The sequence below is a fragment of the Macrotis lagotis genome, chromosome 5, assembly GCF_037893015.1.
Source record: "Macrotis lagotis isolate mMagLag1 chromosome 5, bilby.v1.9.chrom.fasta, whole genome shotgun sequence".
In the NCBI taxonomy this organism is placed as follows: domain Eukaryota; kingdom Metazoa; phylum Chordata; class Mammalia; order Peramelemorphia; family Peramelidae; genus Macrotis; species Macrotis lagotis.
In genome coordinates this window covers 5,519,511-5,545,511 of record NC_133662.1, presented here as the reverse complement: position 1 = coordinate 5,545,511, position 26,001 = coordinate 5,519,511, and the positions used below count along the sequence as shown (strand labels likewise).

At 40.0% G+C, this 26,001-nt stretch overlaps 1 protein-coding gene across 3 annotated transcripts in view; it reads right to left on the bottom strand.

The window, feature by feature from the left end:
- Positions 1 to 18,824, bottom strand: part of IP6K3 (inositol hexakisphosphate kinase 3) — a 39,521-nt gene extending 20,697 nt beyond the window's left edge. Inside the window, exons 1-2 of one of the 3 annotated variants that reach the window (XM_074236532.1) lie at positions 18,663 to 18,824; positions 3,468 to 3,866 (exon numbers count right to left, since the gene is read on the bottom strand). In XM_074236532.1, the coding sequence (XP_074092633.1) occupies positions 3,468 to 3,666 (199 nt within the window). In that variant the 5' untranslated portion in view covers positions 3,667 to 3,866; positions 18,663 to 18,824. The other 2 variants (XM_074236533.1, XM_074236534.1) reach the window with 2 other exon arrangements.
- Between the last annotated feature and the right edge of the window lie 7,177 nt (positions 18,825 to 26,001).

Genomic DNA, 26,001 nt, shown 5'->3' with positions numbered 1-26,001 from the left:
TATTTTTAAATTTATGAGTGCATTTGCTTGCTGCCTTCTGCAATATGAGTCCGGTTAAGCTATTAACCAACTGGGACTAGGAGTTTGTCCTTAATATCCTGGTCAATTCAGAATCAGAGAGTATATAGAAACTGCTGGTGGGTGCCTCAAGGACATTAGACCTGTCTGAGAGGGTGTAGCTAAGACAAATAAGATATCTCATTTTCTTCTTTCCTCCTCACTTCTCTGGCTTCTTTTCTCCCTGCCCCTATTCCAGTCCCTTTCATTACACATCTTTGGGAATGCTTTCGCAACACCCTCTTCATGACAAGACCTAACATGTTAAGATTGCCCAGTGGAATCTCTTCCCTGCCTCAAATTCTTTCTGTCCTGATTCAGCTTGCAGGATGATGAAAACAGAGATAAAATACTCTGGCAGTGCATTGGTCAACACAGGAAACTGTCTTCCACAGTCTTCTTCCTGCTATAGGGAAATTGCATAGAACTTTATAGTCTGGTAGAGAGTGCCCAGGACAAGGAGTTGAGAGCCTTGGGATCTAGTACTGGCATTGTCTCTAACAAGCCGTAATGATATAGTAGATTTAAAGTAAGAGGACCTAGGTTCAAAGCCCAGATTTGTGTTCCTTGGGGCAGACCACTTCCCCTATCCTCTTCAATTTCCTACATAAATGAGGGGTTTGGACTAAATGATCTTTTTAGTTCTGATCTTTTTAATCTTTTTAGTTACCTTTTGGTAATAGGGTAGGAGAAGGAGACAAGAAACCTTCAGGGTCTATCAGCATTTGAAAAAATTATGCCTTTGGTGATACTTTCCCATATGAGAAGTGCTTCCCAGTCCAAATATATCTCCCCTCTGCCATCACAGAGCATCTGTGACCTTGTAGGTTATGGGATTTCTTCTTGCTTAGATGATAAAAACTTTCAGAACCTAATTTTTATAGAATCATGTTCTTGCCACTTTGCTTGGATAGTGGCACTAAACAGATCACACTTCCTGGTCAACAAACTAGGGTTTGTGACATTGGTTCATATTTTTTGGGAAAGTCCTGATTGATGAAAAGAGGTCATTTTTATGGTATGATTTTGGGGTTCTGGAAGGCATCTCTAGCCCTGAATCTCATCTTTATTGGCCTTGGATACAAGTGCCTGATATTCCCTTATCACTCACTCTCTTTGATTGTGGAATTCTAGGCAGTTCATAAAACATGATATGATCTAGGATGGTGATGTATTGAGCTATCATCCTCTTAGTTTAGGCCAGGTTCCTTGAGGGATCAAGATATAAGGACAGGTACGTTTTGATGAAGAGAACAGGGGGTGCTATGTGAGGGGGGTGACAAGAAGGAGAGATGGGGGCTAAGGAGGGTGTGGAGTAGTAGAATGAAAGGATATATCAACTTTAGCCTGTGGCACGATTGTCCCTGGGGCTAGCAGGATGTGCTGGTGAAAGTATTGTTCTGAAAAGAGCCTGGAATGATCCTAGCCTGGTTGTTCTCCTAAAAGCTGTTTCTGCACAGCCTCTCTGACTAGATTGTTACCATGTGAATATTGAGCCACAATTAGGTTTACAAATATAGGAAGGTTCCCTCGAGAACATATCACTTAATAAGGACCTGTCTAATCCAAACATCTCTTCTTTCAAGATAGGGAAGAAATTATTGATCATATCTGTAAAATGCTTTTGCCCAACTCATTAGAATGAAGATTTAAGGGAAGGGGAAAGGAATAAACATTTATTAAGAGTCTACATTTTTATATGTTTTTATATGCCAAGCATTGGCATTTTTACAAATATTATTTTGAAACAATCCTGGGAATCAGGTGCTATTATTATTTTTTTCATTTTATGGTTGAGGAAACTGAGGCCATCAGAAATTAAGTGACTTGCCCGGGGTCACACAGCTAGTAAATGTCTGAGAAAGAATTTGAAGGCAAGTCTTCCTGATTTCAGATTCATGCTCTATCTATTGCATCACTATCTGCCTCACCATGACTACCCCTTAAATTATTTTCTATTTATATATATATATGTATATAAAATATATTCACTTATATAATTCATTTTTAACATTCAGTGGTTAGGTGAATAAATATCTAGGCCAAATTATGTGATTAATTCAGACCTAAATCTGCTGTTTTCCCAATTAACTGGAACAACTGAAGCCAGGGAAGGTTTTTGTCTGAATTATTCAGAAATCATAATTGTCTCCATTGATCCTTTTCCTTTGCCTTTTGGTGTGGTAATGAAACTCAATAGATTTTTCTTAAATTCTTTAAAGCATACACACTGTTAGATACACACAGACACACAGACACAGACACAGACACACACACACACCTGAAACACTTCTTTGTAAAGACCTGCTTGGGTTTTACTACACCTGTCACTTCATCTCAACTCTGAGAACATTAGCAGAGGTATGTACTGAAACCCTTTGAGCCTAATTAAGCAAAGGTCAGGAATGGGAACAGACTGCATGAATTCCCAGCTGAGTCTCAGTCATGTCCATAAGTACGATTCTGACATATTGCCCACCGTTAAGTGTAAGGATACTGAACCCAACCTCCAGAAGAGCTGATGGCAGTTGTTCTTACCCAGCTCTACTTAAAATTGAGAATTCTGTAACACACTTAAATTCTTAACATACTTTGCTTCAAGCTTAAGTTTCCAGGCTGCACTATCTAGGCCTTGTCTTATATTTTTCCTCACTTTTATGAGTTCCCTAGGGAGGGCAGGAAGCTGAGTGCTCTCTCATGTTCCCTTTTCCTAAATTGACTTATTCTCAACTTCTTCATAACTCCCTGTGGGGCTTGAACTCCTATCTTGAAACTAAGGAATTTCAGCCTGCAGAATAGGCTTATTAAAGTGATGTTAAAACAATAAAGAAACTTGTCAAAAAGTTTAGCAGGCCACAATCATGAGTGACCTACCAATTACACTCTACTGGAAGATACTCAGAACTGGATATATTACAGGGTAGATTTTCCATTATATTTGATTTTCAATTTCCTTTGCCTGATTTATAGGATCATAAGATTTAGAACCATGTAAAAGGAACTTAAGTGATCACTTATTCTCACTAGTTCATTCTATAGGTGAGGAAACAAGCTCAGTGAGCTTCAGTGATATATGGTTACAGAATTAATAAATAGCAGAGCCAGGATTCAAACACAGGTCTTCCAAAGACAAATACAGGACTCATTTCAATGTACCATTTCTTCCAGACTTTTAGTTGGGGGTTCAAAGGAAGTTAAATTTTTCTCTATTCCTTCCAATGAACCTTTAGCCCTTCTTTAACCCTAGGTTGCAGTATTTGCCTAAAAAGTTGCCAGTGAAAGGACAGTGAAAGTCACTCTGACTTCCACTTCATCTAAGAGAAGTGGGAGCAGTGGGAATGTGAGAATGTGGCAGGAATATCTATCAAGAACCTCCATCAACAGTACTGAACACTTTCCCCCCATCTTACCTTTGTACTGAGGTGTAAATTGCTTCATGGCCAAGGGTAGGGACTCATAGAATCTCTGTTCTTGAGAGATGAGGGGCTTGCAGATGGTATGTTCATCATATTTCATCATGCTTACGTGCCCTCCAACTTGGTGGATGAAGGGCTCCAAGAGCACCCCAACCTGAGTGTCTCCTTTATCCCAGCTGTCTTTAATGACCATAGTGTTGGAGTCCAATTTTTTCTTGGGTGGAAATCAAATCCCTAAGAGGAAGATTCTTTCTTTAGAAACTGTGATAGAGGAGAGTAAAGGCAGCAGATTATCAGCAGAGCTCCAAAGTGAATATCTGGCTATTCTTCCTATTAATCCTTAGCTGTGGTCAGAGCAGGGGTTTCTTCAGGCATGGAGATTCCTGCCAATGACTTTTGAGAAGTAAAGAAGAAACAGAAATGATTAAAAGGAGAGAGCATTATTTTGGGTTATGGGATGTGCTTAGTGGAACTCAAAGGTAGTAGTGACTTATGTCTAAAAAATAGATAAAGGTTGGGGAAGAAGAAAAAAAAGAGCTATGCTAGCCTATGATCTGCTTGAGGATAAAGCTATTCATGCTTCTTCTTTAGCTACCATAGGGCCCACCATAATGTTGGACATAGCAGGTCCTCACCTGATCACTACCATCCCGAATTACTGAACAATTTTAGCTACCTCATCCTTCTGTGTCATAGTGGGGTCCTCAAAAACACAAGATTCAGGACCATTGTCCTATATAAGGTTTGGCATTGTCAACTTTTTTAGGCAAACACTACAACCCAGGGCTAAACAAGGGCTGAAGGTTCATTGGAAGTGACAGGGAAAATTTATAACCTACAGAACAGTTACTGACAGTTTTCTTCCATCTTAAATTATATCAACTTAAATTTCTGCATCACTTTAAGGTTTACAAAAGAACTTTCTTCAAAACAGAATTGTGAGACAAGATGGAATTGTGTTATCCTCATTTTCCAGATAAGAAGTTTGAGCCAGGGAAGCTGTCCAAGGTCAAATAGCTAGAAAGTGTCATAAGTGGAGCATGAATCCAGGTCTTCTGATTCCAGGTCCAGTGCTCTTTCTCCTACACCACCCTTCCTTCATGTGATGACATCATGAAATGGCTCTGAGCAGTGCTACCCAACAATACCAACTTATAAATATAGTTCCCCAGTTTGAAGGGTAATCTTAGCCATGGATATGGCCAATCTGGGAAAAAAAAGCTGTATATGAATAATCTTATTTGTGTTCCTTCTAGGCATTAGGTAGGCTAGACTATGACCTCTAACTTTGTATATAACAGTAGGGCCTCTACCAGGATTTGTTCATGCTATAATTGTCCAAAGCGACTTGGTTTGAGGGATGTTGACTCTTACCTAAGACATGGAGTGTTCAGGTTCATCAGCCTTATATCCTAAGCTGGTAAATATATCTGAATACTCCCCATTCCTAGGCTTTTGGGATCCTCTTAGACCTGCTTCCCTCAGAAGGCCCCAAATATGCTTTGTTTAGGGGGGGACCAGAAAGGGAGGAAAAGATATTTTCTACAATGTAGTTTGCAGAGTGTTTAGGATGACCACTTCTAAAATTCACCTGGAGTTTCAGTTTTATGTAACAGTTACATTCCAATTGTCTGAAAAACTCAAAATGAAATACAGTCTACATTTATTAGGTACCTACTATGTGTCAAACAAAACAAAACTGCATCAATTTTTGTGTTTCTAGCAGAACAGCTTAAAACCTTTTCTAATACAATTCTGTGTAAAGTTTCCAGCTCTTACCATCTGATTTTCCCCTGAAAAAAAGACTAGAAGATAGATATTCCAAGGGTGTCTCAAACTGGAGGATGAACCCAGCAATTAAACTCATTTATAATTACTCCTGGATGAAATACAGGCCTTTCTAGGGCTAACACAAGTAGTGTTTCACAAGGGAATGCAGAGCAGATCCCAGACACATGCATGATGCAAGTTTGAATCTGACAGATGTGTTTCATTTAGGTGCTGTCCTAATGTGAGGCACAGCTGGGTGCTGTCAACATCTGTGTTTCTAGCACAACATGTACAGAGTAGAACTTATTGTGGTAAAAAATATGGAGCAGCAGATAAACTGTTGTTCAGAGAACCTTTTCCTCCCTTTCTTTTCATCTGAAGAGCTTAAAGCAAATATTACATCCTGATGAGGTAGGAATGATCAGTTTTTTTTTAAATTTAAAATTCATCTTTCAGATAAAGAAAATTAAGGCTGTATATGTGAAGAGAGTTGTCTAAGTCACACAAGTCATTGGCAAAGTGACACGAGGATCCAGGTTCCCTCAGTCCTAGACCTCCTTCCCTCCTTTCCCACTGCTCATCATGCTAACTCCACATGTAATTATTGCCATTAAGTAACCTGACCAGCCTATTCTCCAGCTTGGCTTTGTGACTCCTGGCTCTTTCCCAGTCTCTCTGCTTTTTCAGAGGCAAGCCAAGATGGAGAATAGTGGAGAATACTGATATACTAACACTGCAGGAAAAATGGTCCAAAACATTTAAAGGAGGGACTTTTGCTTAGAGCTTTTTTTGGGGGGGGAGGGTAGGAGTGGTGGCATTTATCTTTCTTTGTTTTGTTTTATGGTTGATGATGTTGTCCTGACAGAGGAATTGTCCAAAGAACCTAAATGGCTTATGTTGCTTCTTTGTAAGCTAAAACCTGATGTGTTCTACCCAATGTTGTAATCACTGAAGCAGCATCCAGTTGCAGCATATCGAGCAGCATATTGGCAAGTGCTCTTAGAGAGAGAGGACGGCAGGACAACCTCAAAAGACCTAGAGATTCAGTTTACACACAGAAATAAGGACAACCACCTCAGAGTCAAATGCTGCTCAAAAGAAAGATCAGAAGTGAGCAAGGAATCCATCTACAGGTTCCTGCTCTGTGCCAGATCCTGGGAATACAGATGTAAAGAATGAAGCAAAAACCTACTTACAAGAGGAGAAACTAAGAGGAGAAAAAACAAAGACATATATAATAATTTACAGAGTAAATTAAATAAAGAGAAACAAGGGTCTTGAATCTAGATCTCTGTTCTCTGTTTTACTTCTCAGAGAAGTTATTGTACTCTGGGTTTGGGTAAGGAATAGAGTGGGAATAACTCAGAAGGCTATTAGGTATCTGCTTGGTAACCTACTTGGAACTTTCAAATTTCTGTCTTATAGCCAGGAAAAATAGGAACATTTATTGCTTAGTTAGCTTTTTTCCTTCTACAAAGTTTCATAATATTCCATTTCTTAGGTGTACCTCAGTCATATCCCCAAATCCTCCCTTCTCCATTAAATTCTCCCTTGTAACAGAAAAAAGTTGCATATAAATACACTGTCAAAAATGATTGTCTGACAGTATAGGCAATATTGTGCACCTTACCTCTCTTTGTCAAAGAGGAAAGCAGGTTTCATCATCTGCCTAATATTGGTGATTGTCATGAATCTGCGTTCATCTTATTCTTATGAGCTGTATTTCTGAACTGAGTTTGGCTAAGGTCAAGACCTGTGAGCTTCCTTAGTAACATTACACTCAGGGTCAAAGAGGCTCTCCCAGAATTTTCAGTCAGAAGGGTAAATATTATCTCTGGCTTTCAGGAAAAGAATTGTTTGGTTTTACTAGAAAAAAAGCTCTTCCTCAGAAGATTCCAAAGAGATAATTGCAAATATATATTAAGTGCCTACTATGTAAAGTAAGATGTCACAATGTTTAGTGTGCCCAGCCAGGAATCAGGAACACTCTTCTTCCTGAGTTTTAAAATGTGACCACATACACTTACTAGCTGTGTGACCCTGAGCAAGACACTTAAGCTTGTTTACCTGAGTTTCCTTATCTGTAAAATGAAATGGAGAAAAAAATGTCAAACTCAGATGGGGTCACATAGAAAGTTGGATGTGACTGAATAATGTCTCATCATCATCATCATCATCATCATTATCAAAAACAACAACAACAACTACCTCAACAACATGTGCCAGACACTGTACCAAGCACTGGCAAAAATAACACGAGTTGATGGTCCTTTCCCACTTCAGAGTTTCTTGACATTTGCAAATAAATTTTTGTGCTCACTACCATTGACACAAATGATTTAAGACTCACCAGTCTACCCATCTATACCTTACTTTCCTAAGAGCAGTAAGATTTGAGAGATTCTTGTTTTACCTTTAATATTAACCTTCTCTATGACCCAGGACAAAGCATAGAATCTCAGAAACTCAGAGCTGGAGAAGGCCTCTTTTGGTTGAGGTCATCTGATCGAGATTAGATCTAAACAAAGATTCCTCTCACAATATCCCAAATAAATGAATCCATGTTCAGCCTCTACTTGAAGACCTCCAGGGGTGAGGAAACCATCACTAGTATAATTATACTAACAACTTTATAAGGCCCACTTAACTTTTGGATATCATTCAATTTTTGGGAAGTTTTCCTTAAACTGACCCTAAATCTACCTCCCTTTGAATCCATACCTACCCTCTGAGATCAATCAGAACAAATCCAACATCTTTTTCATATGGCAGCCCTCTAGGTATCTGAAGACAGTTACTATGTCATCAGGGAGATTCCTTTTCCCAGATTAAGCATCCCTGTTTCACACAGTCAAACAATAAACATTTATTAAGAGCCTATTATGTGCCAAGCGCTATGTTCAGTGCTGGATATACAAAAAAGAGGCAAAAGAAAATCCCTGCCCTCTAGGAGCTTAAAATCTAATGGGGGAGACAATATGCAAACAAATAACTATATACTGGATAAATAGAAAATAATTAAAAGAGAAAACATTCTGGAATTAAGAGGGATTAAGGAAGGCTTTCTGTAGAGAGTGGAATTTTAGGTGGGATTTAAAAGAAATCAGGCCAGTAGTTGGAGTGGTGGGGGAGCATTCCAGACATGAGGGACAGCCAGAGAAAATGTCCAGTCCTGAGAAAGTGGAACAGCCAGGAAACCAGTGTTATTGGATTCAAGAGTACTGTCAGGTGTTTAGGTAGGAGGAAACTGTAATAATCTAGGTATGAGGTGATGAGGGACTCCACAAGAGTGGTGGCAGTGTCAGAAGAGAGAAGGGGTCATATGTGAGAGATGAAATCTATAGACCTTGCAGAGGTGAAATCTACCAGCCTTTGCAATAAATAGTCAATAAGGGGCTGCGAGGATGGAGAGGTGAGGAATAGGTTTTGAACTTGAAGGACTGGGAGAATGGTATTGCCTTCTATGGTAATAGGAAAGTTAAGAGAGGGGGAGAATTTAAGGAAACAGATAATGAATTCTATTTTGGACAGACTGAGTTTAAGATGTCTATTAGACATCCAGTTGGAGAATTAGGGGGACATGATCTGGAGAAGGATCCAGCAAAAAAAAAAAAGACAGAGAAGGAATAATGAGACTCCAGAGAGGCTGAGAAGAATAAGTATTAAAAAAAGGACATTGGATTTAATAATTTAGAAATCATTAGTAATTTTGGAGAAAAATAATTTTGGTGAAATGATAAAGTTGGTAGCTAGATTGTAAGAAGTTAAAAAAGAGTGTGAGGAGAGAGAAAGTGCAGGCATCTTTGTAGATAACCCTTTTGAGGAGTTTAACTACAAAGGGTAAAAGAGATGATATATGCAGGGAAAGAAGGATCAAGTGAAGGTTTTTCAGAACAGAGGAAACATGAGAATGTAGGCAGTGTGATGATGATGATGATGTTTGTCTTTCATTTTCAAAGAAGACTTTGACATTAAGGAGGTGATGTTATGACATTCAAGTGAATTGTATTTGAGTGAGGGGGTGTGCTGTGCTAAGTCATCAACCTCACTTTCTCCTCCAGAGCCATCTGGGTTCAGTAGTTAGATATGAATCAGGGATGACTGGAGATGTCCTGGATGCTGGGTAGTCAGGTAGTCAGATGCCTAAGGTCCCATAGCTAGTAAATATCTGAGGCCAGATTCAGAAATAAATGAAAGAGTTGGGGTGACAGAGGGTACAATCTGTTCAAGAAGATGGGCTGGATTGGGACGGCTAGGTGGCGTAGTGGATAAAGCACCGGTCCTGGAGTCAGGAGTACCTGGGTTCAAATCTGGTCTCAGACACTTAATAGTTGCCTAGCCCTGTGGCCTTGGGCAAGACACTTAACCCCATTTGCCTTGCAAAAACCTAAAAAAAAATGAGACAAGATTCTCAGCTGAGGTGAGGGAAAAGAGAGCCTTGGGAAATTTGAGGAGATATAAAAATGTTTGGAAGAGCTACTATGGAGAATGGGATAGTGCCTTGATAAGTGGCTTGAGGTGTAGCTGAATTGCCCAGCAGCAGTGAAGATCTAGTTGAGATTATGTAACATAAATTTATAGTGTACTCAGTAGAATATTTGTATGATTTTCTTCACCTTTGTTCAGCATCATATGAATAGGTATAAAGACAATATATGATGGAAGTGACCCAAAGCTGAGGCTTGTCTAGATGTAATTGGCAATCTGATGATGGACTAATGATTCTAGAGAGGATAGTGCAGTGATTCATCAAGGAGTCAAGATGGGGAGAAAAAGGAGATGCAGGGGAGATGACCTAGAAGACAACTGAGGGGGTCAAGGGCTTAGAGGTCACAGTAAACAGTAGGGTAATATGAGGGAAGATGGAGGGATAGGTTAAAAACTAATGGATTCTGATTAGATGACAGGTTTCAGATTCTCAAACATGGAAGTGGCACATTGTGGGTGATGGCAAGATCAAGAGTATGATCATCTTTGTGTATGACTGAGGGAGGGGTAAAGGAAATAGCTCATGGGAAGTGAGTAGGTTGAGGAATGAGTGGTTAGGGTATTTGAAGAAGAAATAACATATATGAACACAGGAGTTGGGAAGGAGAGAAAAACTGTAATCCAGCATCACTGAGGAAAGAAAAAGAATTACTTGGGGATGGGGCGGCTAGGTGGCGCAGTGGATAAAGGCCCTGGAGTCAGGAGTAACTGGGTTCAAATCTGGCTCATACACTTAATAATTACCTAGCTGTGTGGCCTTGGGCAAGCCTCTTAACCCCATTGCCTTGCAAAAACTAAAAAAAAAAAAAAAGAATTACTTGGGGATTCTATAGACAAAAACTAGCAATGGGTGGTAGATATGAATAGCATGAAGGGTGGTTACTGAATGATAAAAGTAGATGAGAACCTGAAAGTAGCAGTGGGGAGCAAGGAATATTCCATCTCCCCTGACTCAATCAGTCAGGTGAATGAATGAAGGTGCAGTCAGGAGTGGAAGAGTGACTAGGGAAGGCTGTATCATCAGGAGAAAGCCAGGATTCAATTATAGTTAGTAAATGAAAGGAGTGGAAAAAGAATAAATTTAAAATGAAGGAAAGTTTGCTGTCTATGGAACAGGCATTCCAGGGGGCACAGTGGAAAGGCTGGGTGGAGTTAGATTAAAACTCTGGGGTGGGAAGGTTGAGGGGGATGGGGATATTTCCTGCAGCTTATCTTTCTATAGCACCTCATTTCTCTTGGGTCTGATTTTTTTGTCTTTAAAAGGAAGATATCACTCCATTCTCTAACCACAGGATTTTTATGATGATCAAAATGAGATCATGTGTGTCAAGTGTTTGGAAAAATATATACCAAAATATACGCCAAAAAATAATACCAAAGCGAAGTATTCATTATTATTCTTAAAACAAATAAATCCAAACATTAATCTTCTATGTTCAATTTCAGTGATACTAACTGAGAATTGTTCCTTATTCCTCCATGCTGATACACTTGACTTGTTCCTGGGCTTTATTCCATGATTCTGAGGAGAACAGAAATCTAATGCTGAGAAGGTGCTATAGCAGTCTAGTGGAAAACTTTTGGGTTTTGGAATCAGAATATCTGAGTCCTAATCCCACTTATTACCTGTGTGACCTTGGGCAAGCCATTGAAACTCTGAGCCTCGATTCATCATCTGTAAAATTAGGGGGTTGAAAATGAGATGGTCTCAAAGCCTCTTCAATGTTTGGAGTAGTTAATCCACACATTTTTGAAATTCATGCTGGGACTGATATGTCCTGCTCCATCATCTCCTGAATATCTCTTACTCTCTCACAATCCAACAACCCCCACTTCTTACTCTGGAAATAGTAATCAAATGATTGCTATTGTTTCTATGCTATCGTGTCTATGACTCCATTCTCCTGACCAAAATTCCCTTCCTTAGTCACCACTCTCCTATGTGTATTGTTTTATTACATTGGAATTTAAGCTCCTGAGGACAGGGAATGTCTCATTTCTGTATTTATATTCCAGGGACCTGCACATAAAAGTCACTTAATAAATGTTTTTTATTTCATTCATTCATTCATTCCAACTCTAAATGAGTTTGATGCTATCTGCTTTCCTTCTCCCTATTCTCCTTCCCATAGACATGGAAAATGTCTTGATTAATGACCTTCCCAGTTCTAGACCACACTCAGGAAAAATGACCACATGGATACAGGATTTAGATCTGGAAGAGACTCTGTCATCTCCTTCTATAACCTTCAACACTTTCCCATGCCAATAAAGGGATGGTTCAGTGTTAGGTATTTATTACAAAGGAAGGTCCTCTTGGGAGGGTGAATGGAAAGAAAAATCATTAGGACATGGCAATGGTCATATTTGGTGATGATTTTGAGAGATAAAGCTAGAAGAGAACATATAAGACAACTAAACCACTCCCTTAATTTTATAGATGAGGAAAATGAGGCACAAAGATGTTCACTGACTGATTAAAAGTCAAAATCTATTAAGTATCAGAGACAAGATTTAAAAACTTTTAATAAAATAAATGGATGAAATTAATATTATGGACAATATAACCACTTTAAGTGGCAAACTGAGCTATCTTTTTACATATGTGACTTTAACTTGGGTTCAGTTATATAATTTTATTCAAATCCATTAACAATCACAAAAGCTATATCTATTTGAAAACTTCTATTACCATTTTGTTTAAGATGGTAGCCCAAACCACCATCTGACTTCCCTTTATATTTTTAAGCAATGTTTTGAATTTTTTCAAAATTATTTATTTTCCCCGGAAACTAACCAACAGATTGATGGAATGCTGAGCCCTCAAATTCCAATAAAGACTTCATTCATCAGTCTATAAAACTGAATTCCATTCACAGACCCTGTATATACTGAATGTTCCAAATCCTGATTTTACAGGTTTGGATTTCTGTCATTTGACTGGCATTGAGACATTGATGTGGGTAAGGCAGAATGGGGACAGTGAGGTAAAGGGAAAAGGACACTGATTTTGGGAAAAAGAATATGCATTTGAATTCTAGCTTTGCAGCTTCCTCCCAACCTCTATTGGGAGAAGTTAACTTTATAAATGAGTAAATTGGACTAGATGATCTCTAAGGCCCCTTCCAATTGTGACATCTTTGTGAATACTGTCCACACACAAGGAGCAACTGGAGGAGCTAATAAACAAATAAGTTTCTGTAAGGAACTAAACAAAATATAATCAAGGGTCAAAGTATGTGACAAGTGCACTGGGTAGTCAGGAAGGGAGAGGTCAATATAGGATGGGATGGAAGTTTCTGAAGAAGGTAAGATGAGCTGATTCTGGAAAAAAATAGTTTGGGGCAGGTAGGTGGTGCAGTGGATAGAGCACTGGCCCTGGAGTCAGGAGTACCTGAGTTCAAATCCGACCTCAGACACATAATAATTACCTAGCTGTGTGGCCTTGGGCAAGCCACTTAACCCCATTTGCCTTGTAATAAACTAAAAACAAAAAATACTAGAATTTGCAAGAGACCTCAGAAATTATTAAGTCCAACCCTTGGAGGGAGCAAAAATGTACACAGATGGAGAAGAAAGGCAAGGGTTCCTCAGATGGAGGGGAATAGGACCAGTAAAGGAACAAAGACAAGCATTAGCACTGGAAAGTCAGTGAAAGGAATATTGGTTCTCATTGGGGAGTAGAGGGAAAACAGTTGGGCTAAGAAAGGTAGGACATTGTTACAAGGACCCATTCCTAAATATTGGTTGCCTGGGCTTGCTGCTAGAAAAACTTGTAAAGGAAGGGATTGCCAGGGAGAAAAAAGAAGCCAAGGTAATTGAATTCAGGGGGTGGCTAGGTGGCGCAGTGGATAAAGTACCGGCCCTGGAGTCAGGAGTACCTGGGTTCAAATCTAGTCTCAGACACATAATAATTACCTAGCTGTGTGGCCTTGGGCAAGACACTTAACCCCATTTGCCTTGCAAAAAAAAAAAAAAAAAAAAGAGTTGTGGTAATTGAATTCAGGTGCTGGGCAAGATTACCAACCCAAACTATGGAATGGAGGTACCTAGATGCAGTGAGACCCTGCTAAACCTTTACTATGTTCTGAAAAATCTTAAACAGTGAGCAAATGTGTGTATGGGGGATGAGGGAAGGGGAAGGGTGAAGAAAGAAAATTATCAAGAAACAGCTTATAGCAGAAAGAGGAGAGTAATATAAAAATGTGTCAGGTTACAAAATTCAAAGGCTGGATGCTTTATGGCTTGCCCTCTCACCATGGAGCCTCTAATGTACATTTCACAGGTTTCTCTGGGTTTAGAGGTTTTGTACAAATACCATTCAATGTCTTTGTGATGCCCAAGGGAGCATTTTTTAATCTATTAGAGATGAGAGAACCTGAAAACCATTTAAAGTCGCTTAGGTTGTAATGGGCAGGAGAGTTTAGGAGTGTCTTACAAGGCAGAGGGTCATGTATCATGCTGGGTCATCTGGACTGGGAAGACAAGACAATTTTCCAGGAAAAAGGATTTTTAAAGAAAGGAATTTTTAAAAAATGCTCTATAGATTCTTCAAAGGTCCAAAGGCACTACTACACTTTCATTTCACAAGGGTGGAAGAAATGATGAGATCTCTACTGAATGAATGAGAAAGCTGAAAGGGACATGAGAGACCATCTTTCATTTTATGGTAGGGAGGGAGATTGGGGTATAAAGATAATAACTGACTTGTTAAAAGTCATGCAAAGGTAGAAAAGTACTCAAACCCAGGTCTCTGGTCAGTTCAGTTGATTATTTTGAAAAAAAGCCCCATTTGTGCATGATATTGTGCCAGTCACAGGAGATGGAAAGTTGAAACCCCCCTCCACAAATTTACAAAGATGAAAAATGATATAATCTCTGTCCTCAGGGAGCTTACAGTTGAGTAGGGAGTGAGACATTTACACAAATAGCTCTATTACAAGTCCAGTGTACTTTCCAATAATGGTAACACCTAGCCTCCAGCCATGCTCTGAAACATATACCTTTTGAATGCATCCATTTCTTTGGGAAGGTCTGATCTCCACAAAGTGTTACTTAATATCTCCCAGTGTCAGAAATTTATTCCAGGTTTTGTTTTATCCTTTGGAAGGGAGAATTTTCTTTTTCTTTCTTCTCCTTTCTCTTAATATTTAAAGTCTCCAAACATTTCCTAGGCTTGAGGAACAAAAGCAATTTTAATTCATCTGTTATTTGTTTAGGGGCCCTTTAGACACTGATATATACTTAAAGGCTCTAGCAGTGTTCTGATTGGGCTGTCAAGACATGGAGAAAAGATGACTGGAGAGTGAACTCTCAAGTGAACCACTAGAACAACAGCTGTTCTGGGCAGAGGGGGCAGATTCTATTATTCTTTTTCTCCTCCTTTTCTTCCTCCTTCTCCTCACATCCAACCCTCACAAATAAGGATGAGGCTGAACCACAGAAACCCACTGACTGATGACCTCTTAGTGGGCTTCCTGACTTGGACCACTCACACAGAATTTAGAGCTGGACAGGACTTTATAGATCTTTTAATGTCACAGTATTATTTCATAGATGAGGAAAATGAGACCCAGGGAGGGGCATCATTCATCTAGTAAGTAAGCAAGTAAGAACCTCAAATTTGGAACAACATCTTCTGACTCCAAATCCTTAATAACAACACATTACACCACAACATACCATATAGCCTTTCAGTCCTTAAGATATATCTTAGGGTTTCTTATAAGAATTGCAAAATGCTACAGCATGAGTTCCAGTATCCACTTTCCCCTTGAGTACCTCCAAGTAATGTGATCTACAACCTGTTTTGCAAAAGGGGCCTATAAAGAGATGTGACATTTGAGTTTTGCTGGTGGTTAGGATGGTACTTTCATGAAAGTGCCAGCTGCAAGGGGAAATGACTTTTTATTTTTTTTTTTAGGTTTTTGCAAGGTTAAGTGGCCTGCCCAAGGCCACACAGCTAGGTAATTATTTAAGTGTTTGAGGTCACATTTGAACTCAGGTACTCCTGACTCCAGGGCTGGTACTCTATCCACTGCACCACCTACCGGCCATCAGTGAGATAGTGAATGGTGTGTGCGTGTGTGTGTGTGTGTGTGTGTGTGTGTGTGTGTGTGTGTGTGTGTTGTTTGTGTACACAGCCCCTGACTTTAGTGTTCCTAAGGAGGTCACTGGGAAAGATTTTGCCCAACAGAAGGCAGCATAGGCATAGTCATCTCTGGAAGCTTCTTAGAAGCCTCTATTTAGTGAACCCTTTCCTCAATCCCATGTAATGAAAGCAAGGGGACTGCTCTTTAGGAGTGAGTGACCCACCTTAATGGATTCCGAAAGAACAGGGAGATAGTCTAGCTATGGGTACAGAAAAGATGACAGCATCAGAATATATGAAAGAAAGCACATCCCAACCCCTCCCCCCCAAAAAAAGGATAGTTTTTCAAGCTGAATTATACAGTGGATTAAATCTCATGGAAATCTCTCCCCTCTACCTATCCACATACCCAAGCTACCTATGACTAGGATAAAAATCAAGCTTATCTGGGGGAGGATGGGCTGGTCCTCTTGGAGTCTTCCAACCTGAGAAAGTTTGATTCATTTAGTGGATTCATTCAGTGGCAGAATCTCAGAGTTGAAGGAACTTCAAAGATCTTGTAAGGGTTCCATTGTATCCCCAACCATAGTAGCCAAAGCAGCATCACTGGCATTTTTACAACACTTAAAAATTTGTAAAGCACTTTATTAGTGGTTGTTCAACCACTGCTTGAAGACCTCTAGTGAAGGGAACCTGTTAGTTTTGGAGAGAGCCCATGGTGCCTCTGAGATCATGTAGCTCAATCCCCTCATTTGTATAGATGGAGAAACTGAGGTCTAGAAAGAGAGTGACTTGTGCAAGGTCATACAAGAAGATAGTGAAAGATCATTCCTACTGGGGCAATACTCCTTGACTATTCCCAAGTTTCTCAGCCCAACTGGCAAGGGTGACCCAGGTCCCCTCTTCAGAGACTGGCTCAATATAAGGGGCTGGTCATTGCCTTTCACCTAATTTTTTCCCTTCCTTCTACTTCCTGCTCTGTCAGCTTTTGCTGCATTATTTCTCCATGAATTTTAAAATGTGCCTTTTCTGTGTCTCCCCAGCTCCTGGCTTGATGGGGAAAGAATAATTGTGCCACGTGGCAAAGCACTGCAAAATGAAACGCTTGGTGTACTCTTCACAGCCTCCCATCAATCCTGGGAGCTTCGATCTTTCCCCCATACCTCCCCCTTCTGCAACCTCTCTTGGTCTCTACTTGGATTTTCTTCCCTGAAAGACTATGATCATAAAGTTTATTGTTGTTCCCTTGCAGCCCCCAGTGAGCAAGATGCCAGAGATACAGATTTCTGCATGTGAAGGATTTATTCTGCTACTTTGTTCCACAGGAGAACAACAACAAAAAAAAAAAAAATAGAGAAAACAGGGATTTCATTAAGTGCAATAGATTGAGCCAAAAGAATATGTACTTCCACCAAGGTTTACATGTGCCATTCAACAAAGGGATTGACTTTTGAGGAGGATATTAATCTTTCCCCAAGGAGTTACTTTTGAACTGGGAAATAGTGACATTTTTAGAATTAGGGACCTGATTTTATCCTGCTGCTTCCTAGCTGTATGAACTTGGAAAAATCTCTTCCCTTCTCTGGGCCTCAGTTTTCTCATCTGCAAAATGGGAGTGCTGGGTCCTTAAAGTTCTCTATGAAACAACTATATCTATGAACAGAGTAGGGGACTGGCTGTTTGTTACATATTCACCCTGGGAATTCCATAAAGTTGAGGGGAGGGTTTGGGTACCTGTGATCATTGTCAGACCATGTACATGACAGAAAGCACATTCCAACCCCCCCCCCCCCAAAGGATAGTTTTTCAAGCTGAACTATACAGTGGCTTAAATCTCATCTTAGGAGCAAAATCAACTATTTTGGGAGCCCAGCTTTCATAGGGAGTGGAGGGGAACCAGTCCTCATAGGCTCTCTCATTCCCAAAGAGCCAGCAGTTAGTGTTTGGACTTTTTTGTAGTAGAGAGTTCCCAGTGATCCCACTCTGTAGTTCCCTATTTCCACAGGGCCTGGGATAACCCCAAGCTTATCAAAGTATTTAGAAATCTGACCTCCCCTTCTCTTTGGACAGATATTCAGAAAAACTGGAGTTTTGTAGAGGGGACCTGAAGCCTTAACCTAGCCCCAGACCAATGATGTCATCCACATAGCAGGAGGGCTGCTGAGTACAGGACACACTGTTCTTTTAACCTCTCCTCTTTGGACTGCCTCCCTGGACTATGTCCTGCTTCCCCTGGCATGGAGTTGGTCCATGGGGTAGCTATCTTGGACATGCTGTTTTGGTTAACACCACTGTATTGGCTGATCCTGGGCCATTAGTGGTTACTTTTTATTAAGAGTTAAATACAGACCTACCTCATTTAGACTTAACTTTAGTCTAGGGGTTTTTTCCCCCCTCTATCTTGCTTTTATTCTATCCCAAGTTGTTCAGTAGTAGTCAACTGGGAAAGGATTCTTCCCTTCATCGTTTTTCTCAAATTCTCATTATTCCTTTCCCTTCATCCATTTTATCCTGCCCTCCTCTCTTGTCCCCTCCCCAGATATAATATCCTAGCCATGATAGTGAATCAGGGTAATAGTTGAAGGGTACAGTGAGAGTTTGAACACATAAACTGACCTTCCTTAACATTTCACAAATGCCATACTTCCTTCCACTTAGTGCTGAATCTTGCATGATCTTGCAGATGATAGCACTAGGTATAGAGTAGGATGGGCCCAGCTGCTAGTAGCAGAGCATCTCCTCCCTCTTGTCTTGGGTAACCCCAATCAGTCTAGTACTTCCCGGCCTGTCTCTCCCCTGTCTACCTGCCAAAGACACTCAGCTTCCTGGGCAACACTCACCAGTTGTAGATCTGAGAATAGGAGGAGAAGTCTTGGGACCCTTGAAGAAGCACTCTTCTTGGTGTCCTGCTTTAGCTGGGTTTTATCCTCTGTACAGACTGACTTCTACCTTACTGTGCTGCTGAAGTGGAAAATCCTAGTGGGTCCAGGAGCCAGTGGGGTTGGGGAAGGGAGTGTCACCTGATCTTCTGCAGAATAGTTGGCAAGACCCGGGTATGCTCAGCTGTTGGCTGTGGGGCTACCCAGGCTGGGGTGGATGGGTGGAGAGAATTAGGTAAGGGTGAAGGATGGAAGGGGGGAAGGGCATGGAGTAAGAGGAGAAAAAGAAGAAACAGAGGAAGAGGGAGAAAGCAAGAAGAAAGAAGAGAAAGAGAAAAGAGTGATGAGAGCAAAAATAAGAAGGGAGGGGGAAAGAGAAATGGGAGAAGGAAGGGAAGTAGTGAAGGAAGTCAAAGAAGAAAAGAATCACATGCATTGCTAATTGGAAGAGGCTCAGCATCGCCATTTTTGCTAGGGAGATAAAGTGGACTAATCCAGCCATGATAGCAGAAAACTTGGAATTTCTTGGTCTTGCTCTCCTTCAGGGTCTAGAGTGCTTCCTTAGGAGAGCCTGATAATTCCCTACTCTTAGAAATAAAGAGGGATTGTTTTATTTTCTTTTTTAAAATTTAAAATATATTTTTATTTATTTCATTAATTTTTCCCAATTACTTGTATAAGAATTTAACATTCATATATAAAATTTTTGAGTTTCAAATTGTCTACCTCTCCTTCTCAAGAAAACAATTTGACATTGATTATACATGTGAAGTCATACTGCAAAAGAAAACACAGATAAAAACAAGAAAAATAAAGGGGGAAAAAGTATGCTTCAATCTGGATTCTGAGTTCATTACTTCTCTGGAAGTGGATAGCATTTTTCATCATGGGACCTTTGGAATTGTCTTGGATCATGGTGTTGCTCAGAGTAGCTAAGTCTTTCATAGTTAATCATTCTTACAATATTGCTGCTACAGTGTACAATGTCCTCCTGGTTCTACTCATTTCACTTTACCTGTGTCCATATAAGTCTTCCAAGTTTTTTTTTCCCTGAAATTATCCTGCTCATCATTTCTTAAAGCACAATAGTATTTCATCACTATATATATATATATATATATATATATATATATATATCTCACAACTTGTTCATCTCCTTCCCCAATTGTTGGTCATTTCCTAATTTCCGATTCTTTGCTACCACCAAAAAGACTACTTACTATGGTTCATTTCTGTGCTAGATATGGTAGAGATTACAGAGAAGTAGACCGTGAGAAGTTAGAGCTTACCATCTGATTGGGGATGCTCTTGAAACAATTAGAGATTAAGACAAGATAAATTATCATTGTCCTGAATTGATAGAAGTGATATTGTTAGACTGTATGTTGTGGGAGCTCAGAAAATGAAGGAAAAAAGAATGGAGATAGCACCATGAAATATAATTATGGTGTGTGCAGGAAACAAGGAAGATACTAAATTAACCAAAATACACACAAAACAATAGAAGATAAGGCAGAAAAGAAAACTGTGGCGGCCCATCTAGAGCCCCTTCTCTCACTCCTCTTTCTCCTCACCCTTTTCCTTGGGGCACTGAGAATTAGGTTTCGCCAGAGAGTAAATTGATGGCAGAGTCCAGCTTGCCCTGAGCTACACTCTGCATACTGCCTGATGCTCCAGTGGAGGCTCAGATTACTCAAAGCCTAGGTAAAGAAGGCCACAACCTCCTTTTCCCCTTTCTGACCTCTTTAAATCTAAATGGACTGCAGCTGTCATCCTAGAAGCAGAGAACACTTAAATGGAGAGCAACCATTGAGACCAAGACCTTCTAGTGAAACAATCTCATTTTACAGATGGGGAAACTGAGACCAAGACAGAATTGACTTATCTGAAGTCACACAGTCAGCTAGTGGTAGAACTGGATTTAGAAGCAAGGTATGGGTCACTTGCTGCCAAGTCTGAGGTTTTTAAAAATTATTTTAAAGTAATTTTTAAATGAAGTTTTATATTAACTTCAGATGGTACTCTGTCTTTTCCCATCAGATAGTTTACTTTTACCTTCTGTAGGGAGGGAAAGAGGGAAGAATGAAGGAAGGGAGGAAAGAAGGAAGGAAGGACAGGAAAATGAAGGAAGAAAGAAAGAAAATAAGTTATTGATGTATCCTTTTCTTTTTAATGTGTAGAAGATAACAGAAAACAAAAGGAAGATAAGAGACTCCACAAATAAGGACAATTTTGAAAGTTATTCATAGACTTTATTATATATTTTAAAAGAAAAGTAAGCTACATATAATAGAGATCTATAGTTTCATATATTTGTAAATTCAAGATCCACATTTTCAAATATAAGAAATAAACAAACTTCTAAACACAAAGCATGGAATTGAGGAGTGGGAACTCTTGAAAGATGGCCTTAGTTTTTCAGAGATGTATGAAGAGAACTCCTTTGTCTAACAAGAAGGGTGTTATAGGAGCCTTTGGGAAGAGAAAGAGATTTGGGATAATTAGAATGAAGAGAGTGATAGAGAGCTTATCAGGAAGAGTAGGATTGCCATAAATCCAGTAGGCAGCATAACTGTATGATTTTCTCCAGTGACATTCTGTTGGGGTGAGTAGGAGCAGAGAAGGATCAGAAAGACAAGATGATGGGATAGTTGGGATAGGAAAAGAATGGAATGCAATGGAATAATGAAGCAAAGCATTCAGGGGTAGAAAACAATTTAAAGTTTAACTAATTAACTAAAAAGTCAAGCTCTTGAAGGGAGGAAGATGAGACCAGAGTTAGGGCTGCTGGGTTGGGAGGAGCAGGATAACCAAAGGTTTCTGTAAAGATGAAGAAAAGGTTTAGGAAGGATTTCTTCTTTAGGAAGAAATAAGATAGAATGTTATCATCAGACAGAGGAATTTCAGTCTTATGGATTATGGCTACTTGTGGGGATGATGAAATCAAAGGTATGATTCCTAAGGTAGTGTAATGGTAAAGATGATAGGAAGTAATGGTGTTTTGGGGGACATTAACATGTAAATTTAACTCTACAAGTGTAAGGACAGGGATTAGAGTGGAGAAGATTGTAAGTCATCAAGTACCAAACCTCCTGAGAAAGAAGGGAGATGGACACACATGCCCAAGAGACATACATGTCTACATACACACACACACACACACACACACACATATATACATGAAGGTGGGTAGTAGCACACATATACATACACATGTGTGCATATCTCTGGAAAGAGTAAAACCTCAAGGGAAAGAATTTGCAAAATGAAGATTGTAGGAGGTCAGCCGAAGTGGGAGTGAGAAGCAAGAAGCATGCTTATTATTCCCAGGCCAGTATTTTTGGAATAGCAAGAGCAGAAATGAGAGAAAGTACATCCTGTGTTGGGAGAAGATGGTTAGGGGTGCAGTCATCATCATCTGGGAGAGTCAGATGCAAAGGGCATTAAGGGAAAAAATATAATATGAAAGACAGTTTGTTAACAATATAACAAGTTTCCAAAGGGCACAATGAAAGGAAAAACAGTGGAGGAAGAATGACATGGATGGGTAGGAGGTAGAGATGCTTTTTTGTATCATGGTATCCTATGGCAATCTTATGATGCCTATGGACCCTTTCTCAGAATGGCATTTTTAAACACACAAAGTAAAATACATATGATTACAAATGAAACAAATTATGTTGAAATGCATGAAAAAAAAAACTTTTTTTAACAGATAAATTTACAGACCCCAGGTTAGGAGCCTCTGCATGAGGGAGTAGTAACCAAGGGAAAAGAGTCTCTGCCTATGGAGCCTCTGAATGTCAAGGATTCTCTGAGCCACTTGGAGAGGAGCCAGAAGGCAATGGTAATGTTGATTTAATGATGATTCCCTGAGCAAGAGGTGGAAAGAATTGGGGGGGAAGGAGAGGAGGTAGCAAGGCAGAGTGTAAAATATCCACCCTGGAGAATGGTTAGAGACTAGAGTCAGAAGGAGATGAGGTTTCAATATGGGAATAGCTCTTCTTGTTAGGACCAAGTCTCTGCCCTCAGGAGTTCCCAATCTTATAGGAAGACAGCTGCAAAGTATTAAAAACAAAGACTAAAATAAATTGGAATAAAAGAGGAACTTAAGCTTTATGGAATTAATCATGGAAAACTTTCTGGATACAATGAAATTTTGAAGAAGGTAAAGGACTCAGCTTTGTTTGAGCAAGCAGGCCAAGAGGACTCTTAGCTTTGTCATCATACTTCCTTTGTGGGGGGAAAATATGACAAAATGTGTTGGATTCCTTTATAGCTTATATCCTGGGCATGCTCTCTGGCTTCTGTCTTACCTCCAGTCTGGGAAAACCCTGCCTGGAAATATTCTTCCAACTCTCTTGGCCCCAAGGTTCCCACTGTAGCCCAATGGATAAATAATTTCTTTTTCAGGAAAAGAGTCATTCTTTTCATGATGTATTTGGGTGATGGAGCCTGATAGTCATGGTAGTCCTTGTTCTCCTGAATATCAGACCTCCATCCAGTTGACCAGTTGGGCACAGCTCTGCGGCAAGGGGTCTGTTGTTCTCTCAACCTGACTTGAGGGGTGCTGAGGTGTCCCTGCTGTTTCCAAACATTTTCCTCTTATCTATCTTCCCCCTATCCCACCTGCCGCCATCTCACCCTGAAATTGCCCCATCAGAGCAATTCATAAATCAGATCAGAAGAGAGAGGCCTAGTATTTTCATGGATTTGGAATAATCATTGGAATGCTAGCTTATAATAGCCAGCATTTTATAAAGTGTTTTAAGATTTGCAAAGCATTGTACAAATATGATCTCCTTTGATCCTCACAACAACCTTGGGATTTAGGGACTGCTATTATCCCCATTTTATAGATAAGGAAATTGAGTCAGGGGTGAAGTGATTTGCCCAGGATCATACAGTTTTTCCTGACTGAGATGGGATTTGAATTCCAGTTCTCCTGATACCAGGGCCTATGCTTGTCATAGTCCCTTCTTTTACAGATTAGGAAACTGAGGCCAAAGAAGTTATTTGGTATCACAGAGGTTACAAATCCCTCTACCACACATGCTTAAAGCACCTGGGTATTACTAGTTATGTGTCATGTCCCTTCTCTGGGCTTCAGTGTCTTAATTTCTAAAATGCTAGAGAGACTACCTCTTCAAGGTTCTCTGGATCAGAGCAGTTTTGGGGACCAAGGTCTGAGAGGTGAGAGTTCCTGCCTCTCATAGGTGAAATGGAGTGCTTGCCCAGAAGCCCCAGCAGATGACCTTACTTAGGCTTACCCACCCACTTTGGGGATAGTTGGTTTCTTGATATTCTTGAATCCCTCTAGCCAATGTAAGGGTCAATAGAAGACTGAAAGCTCGAGAAGGTAACAGTCCATTAGGAATGTTGAAGTGGAATCAATCCAGACTCCTTCAAGTGTGGGTTCTGTCACTTGCTGCCTACCTGTGGAATCTTGGACCTTTAAGAGTTTCCTAATTGGCAAAAAGAGAAGTTTGAACTTGATCATTCCCAAGCTCCCTTCCAACTCTGAAGTTCTTCTGATATGTTACTTAGAAGAGAGACAAGAGAGGAGCTAGGTGGCAGCTAGGTAACGCAGTGGATAAGAGCACCGGCCCTGAGTCAGATCTCACCTTAGACACATAATAATTGCTTAGCTGTGTGACCTTGGGTAAATCATTTAACTCCATTGCCTTAAATAAATAAAAAAAATTTTAAAAAAAGAAGAGAGATGAACAACTCAGACCCTCCTCTGTCAGAATTTTCCTCTCCCCTTTTTGGATTTCCTTTCTCTAGTCTGGGTCTTTCTTTTCTAGTTTGATTTTTTTGGGGACTAAATTAAAGAGGCCATTCTTTGCCTCATCTCTCTTTTACTAGTCTTAATTCCTGTCAAACTGAGACCTGTTAAAGATCTTAACTTAAAAAGACCAAACTCTGCCACTGCATCAAGGCCATCTCCAGTTGTCCTGATCTATATCTGGCCACTAGACCTAGATGCACCAGAGGAGAAAGTGAGGCTGGTGACTTTGCAACGACTTTCCTCACTTAAATCCAATTCACTTGCATATGATACTGACATGCATAGTGACCTCCCTGATGTCATGGTCTTCTTTAAGAATGAAGGACAAACAACAGGACTGATACCTTTCTGACTGGTCCTGGTCACTTTTCATGGCCCATTCAACATCCACACCAAGGTTGCCAAACTCACAATTGGTACCACCTTTTTTGTCCCAGCTCTGTTCTAACTTTTCCCTTCATATGGATTATGACAACATGTGGTGTTTTGAGCACAACTGTTTGGATCACATTTCTGCTGTCTTATATTTCTGTCTAGTCCTTTCCCCCAAGGTCCCACGCCTTCCAGACAATCCCTGCAGAGATCAGCAATTTCTGAAAACTGGACACCTGGCTCAGCTTCCACTTCCTCACAACCAGCTTTTCCCTTCTCTGCAGTCCCTAGGTGTTGCTCTATCTGAAGGGGGCTTGATAGAAAGCAAACCTTCCTCTTCTCACTTGAAGCCTTTGTTTTCCAGCTCCCAGTCCTTCTCCTTAGTCTCTCCATTCCTCTCCCTCTCCCTTTCCCCCCTCTCTCTCTCCTTGCCTTCTCTCCTCTCTCTAAACCTGTTTCTTCTCCTTTTGTGTCTCTTCTCATTGTTTGCCTCCATCAATTTCTCTCTCTCTCAAACTTGCCTTTTAATCCCTCTTTTTAGTGCTCTCTGTATGTCCTCTCTCCTCTTTTTCAGTTTTTTTCTCTATTGTTAAGGCCTATTTTTTTCTTGCCTCTCCTATTTAATCTTTTTTTCTCCCCTTCACTTCCCATCACTGTATGCACCTCTTTCTTCCTTCCTTTTTACTGTTTACTGGTCATCCCTACTAGAATCTATGATTCTTTTTTTTATCTTCACTTATTTTTTATTTTTTATTTTTTTATAAATTTATTTTTTATTCTCATTTTGTACAAATGTTTTTTTTACATTAATAAAATATTCTTGTTTACAAGTAAACAAAATACCCCTCCGCCCCCATGAATATAGATAGACTTGCTTGGGCGAAAAAAGTAAAGGGGAGAGAAAAAAAATTAAAATAAAAAAAATAATAGTAATAATTGTAGGTATGGCCAGGTGGCACAATGGACGAAGCACCAGCCCTGGAGCTACGAGCACCCGAGTCCATATCTAGCCTCGTAAACCCTTGTAAACCCAACAATCACCCAGCCGTGTGACATGCAAGCCACCCGATCCCCACTGTCCTGCAAAAACCAAAAAAAAAAAAAAAAAAGAAAGGAAAAAAGACCCAAAATAAAATA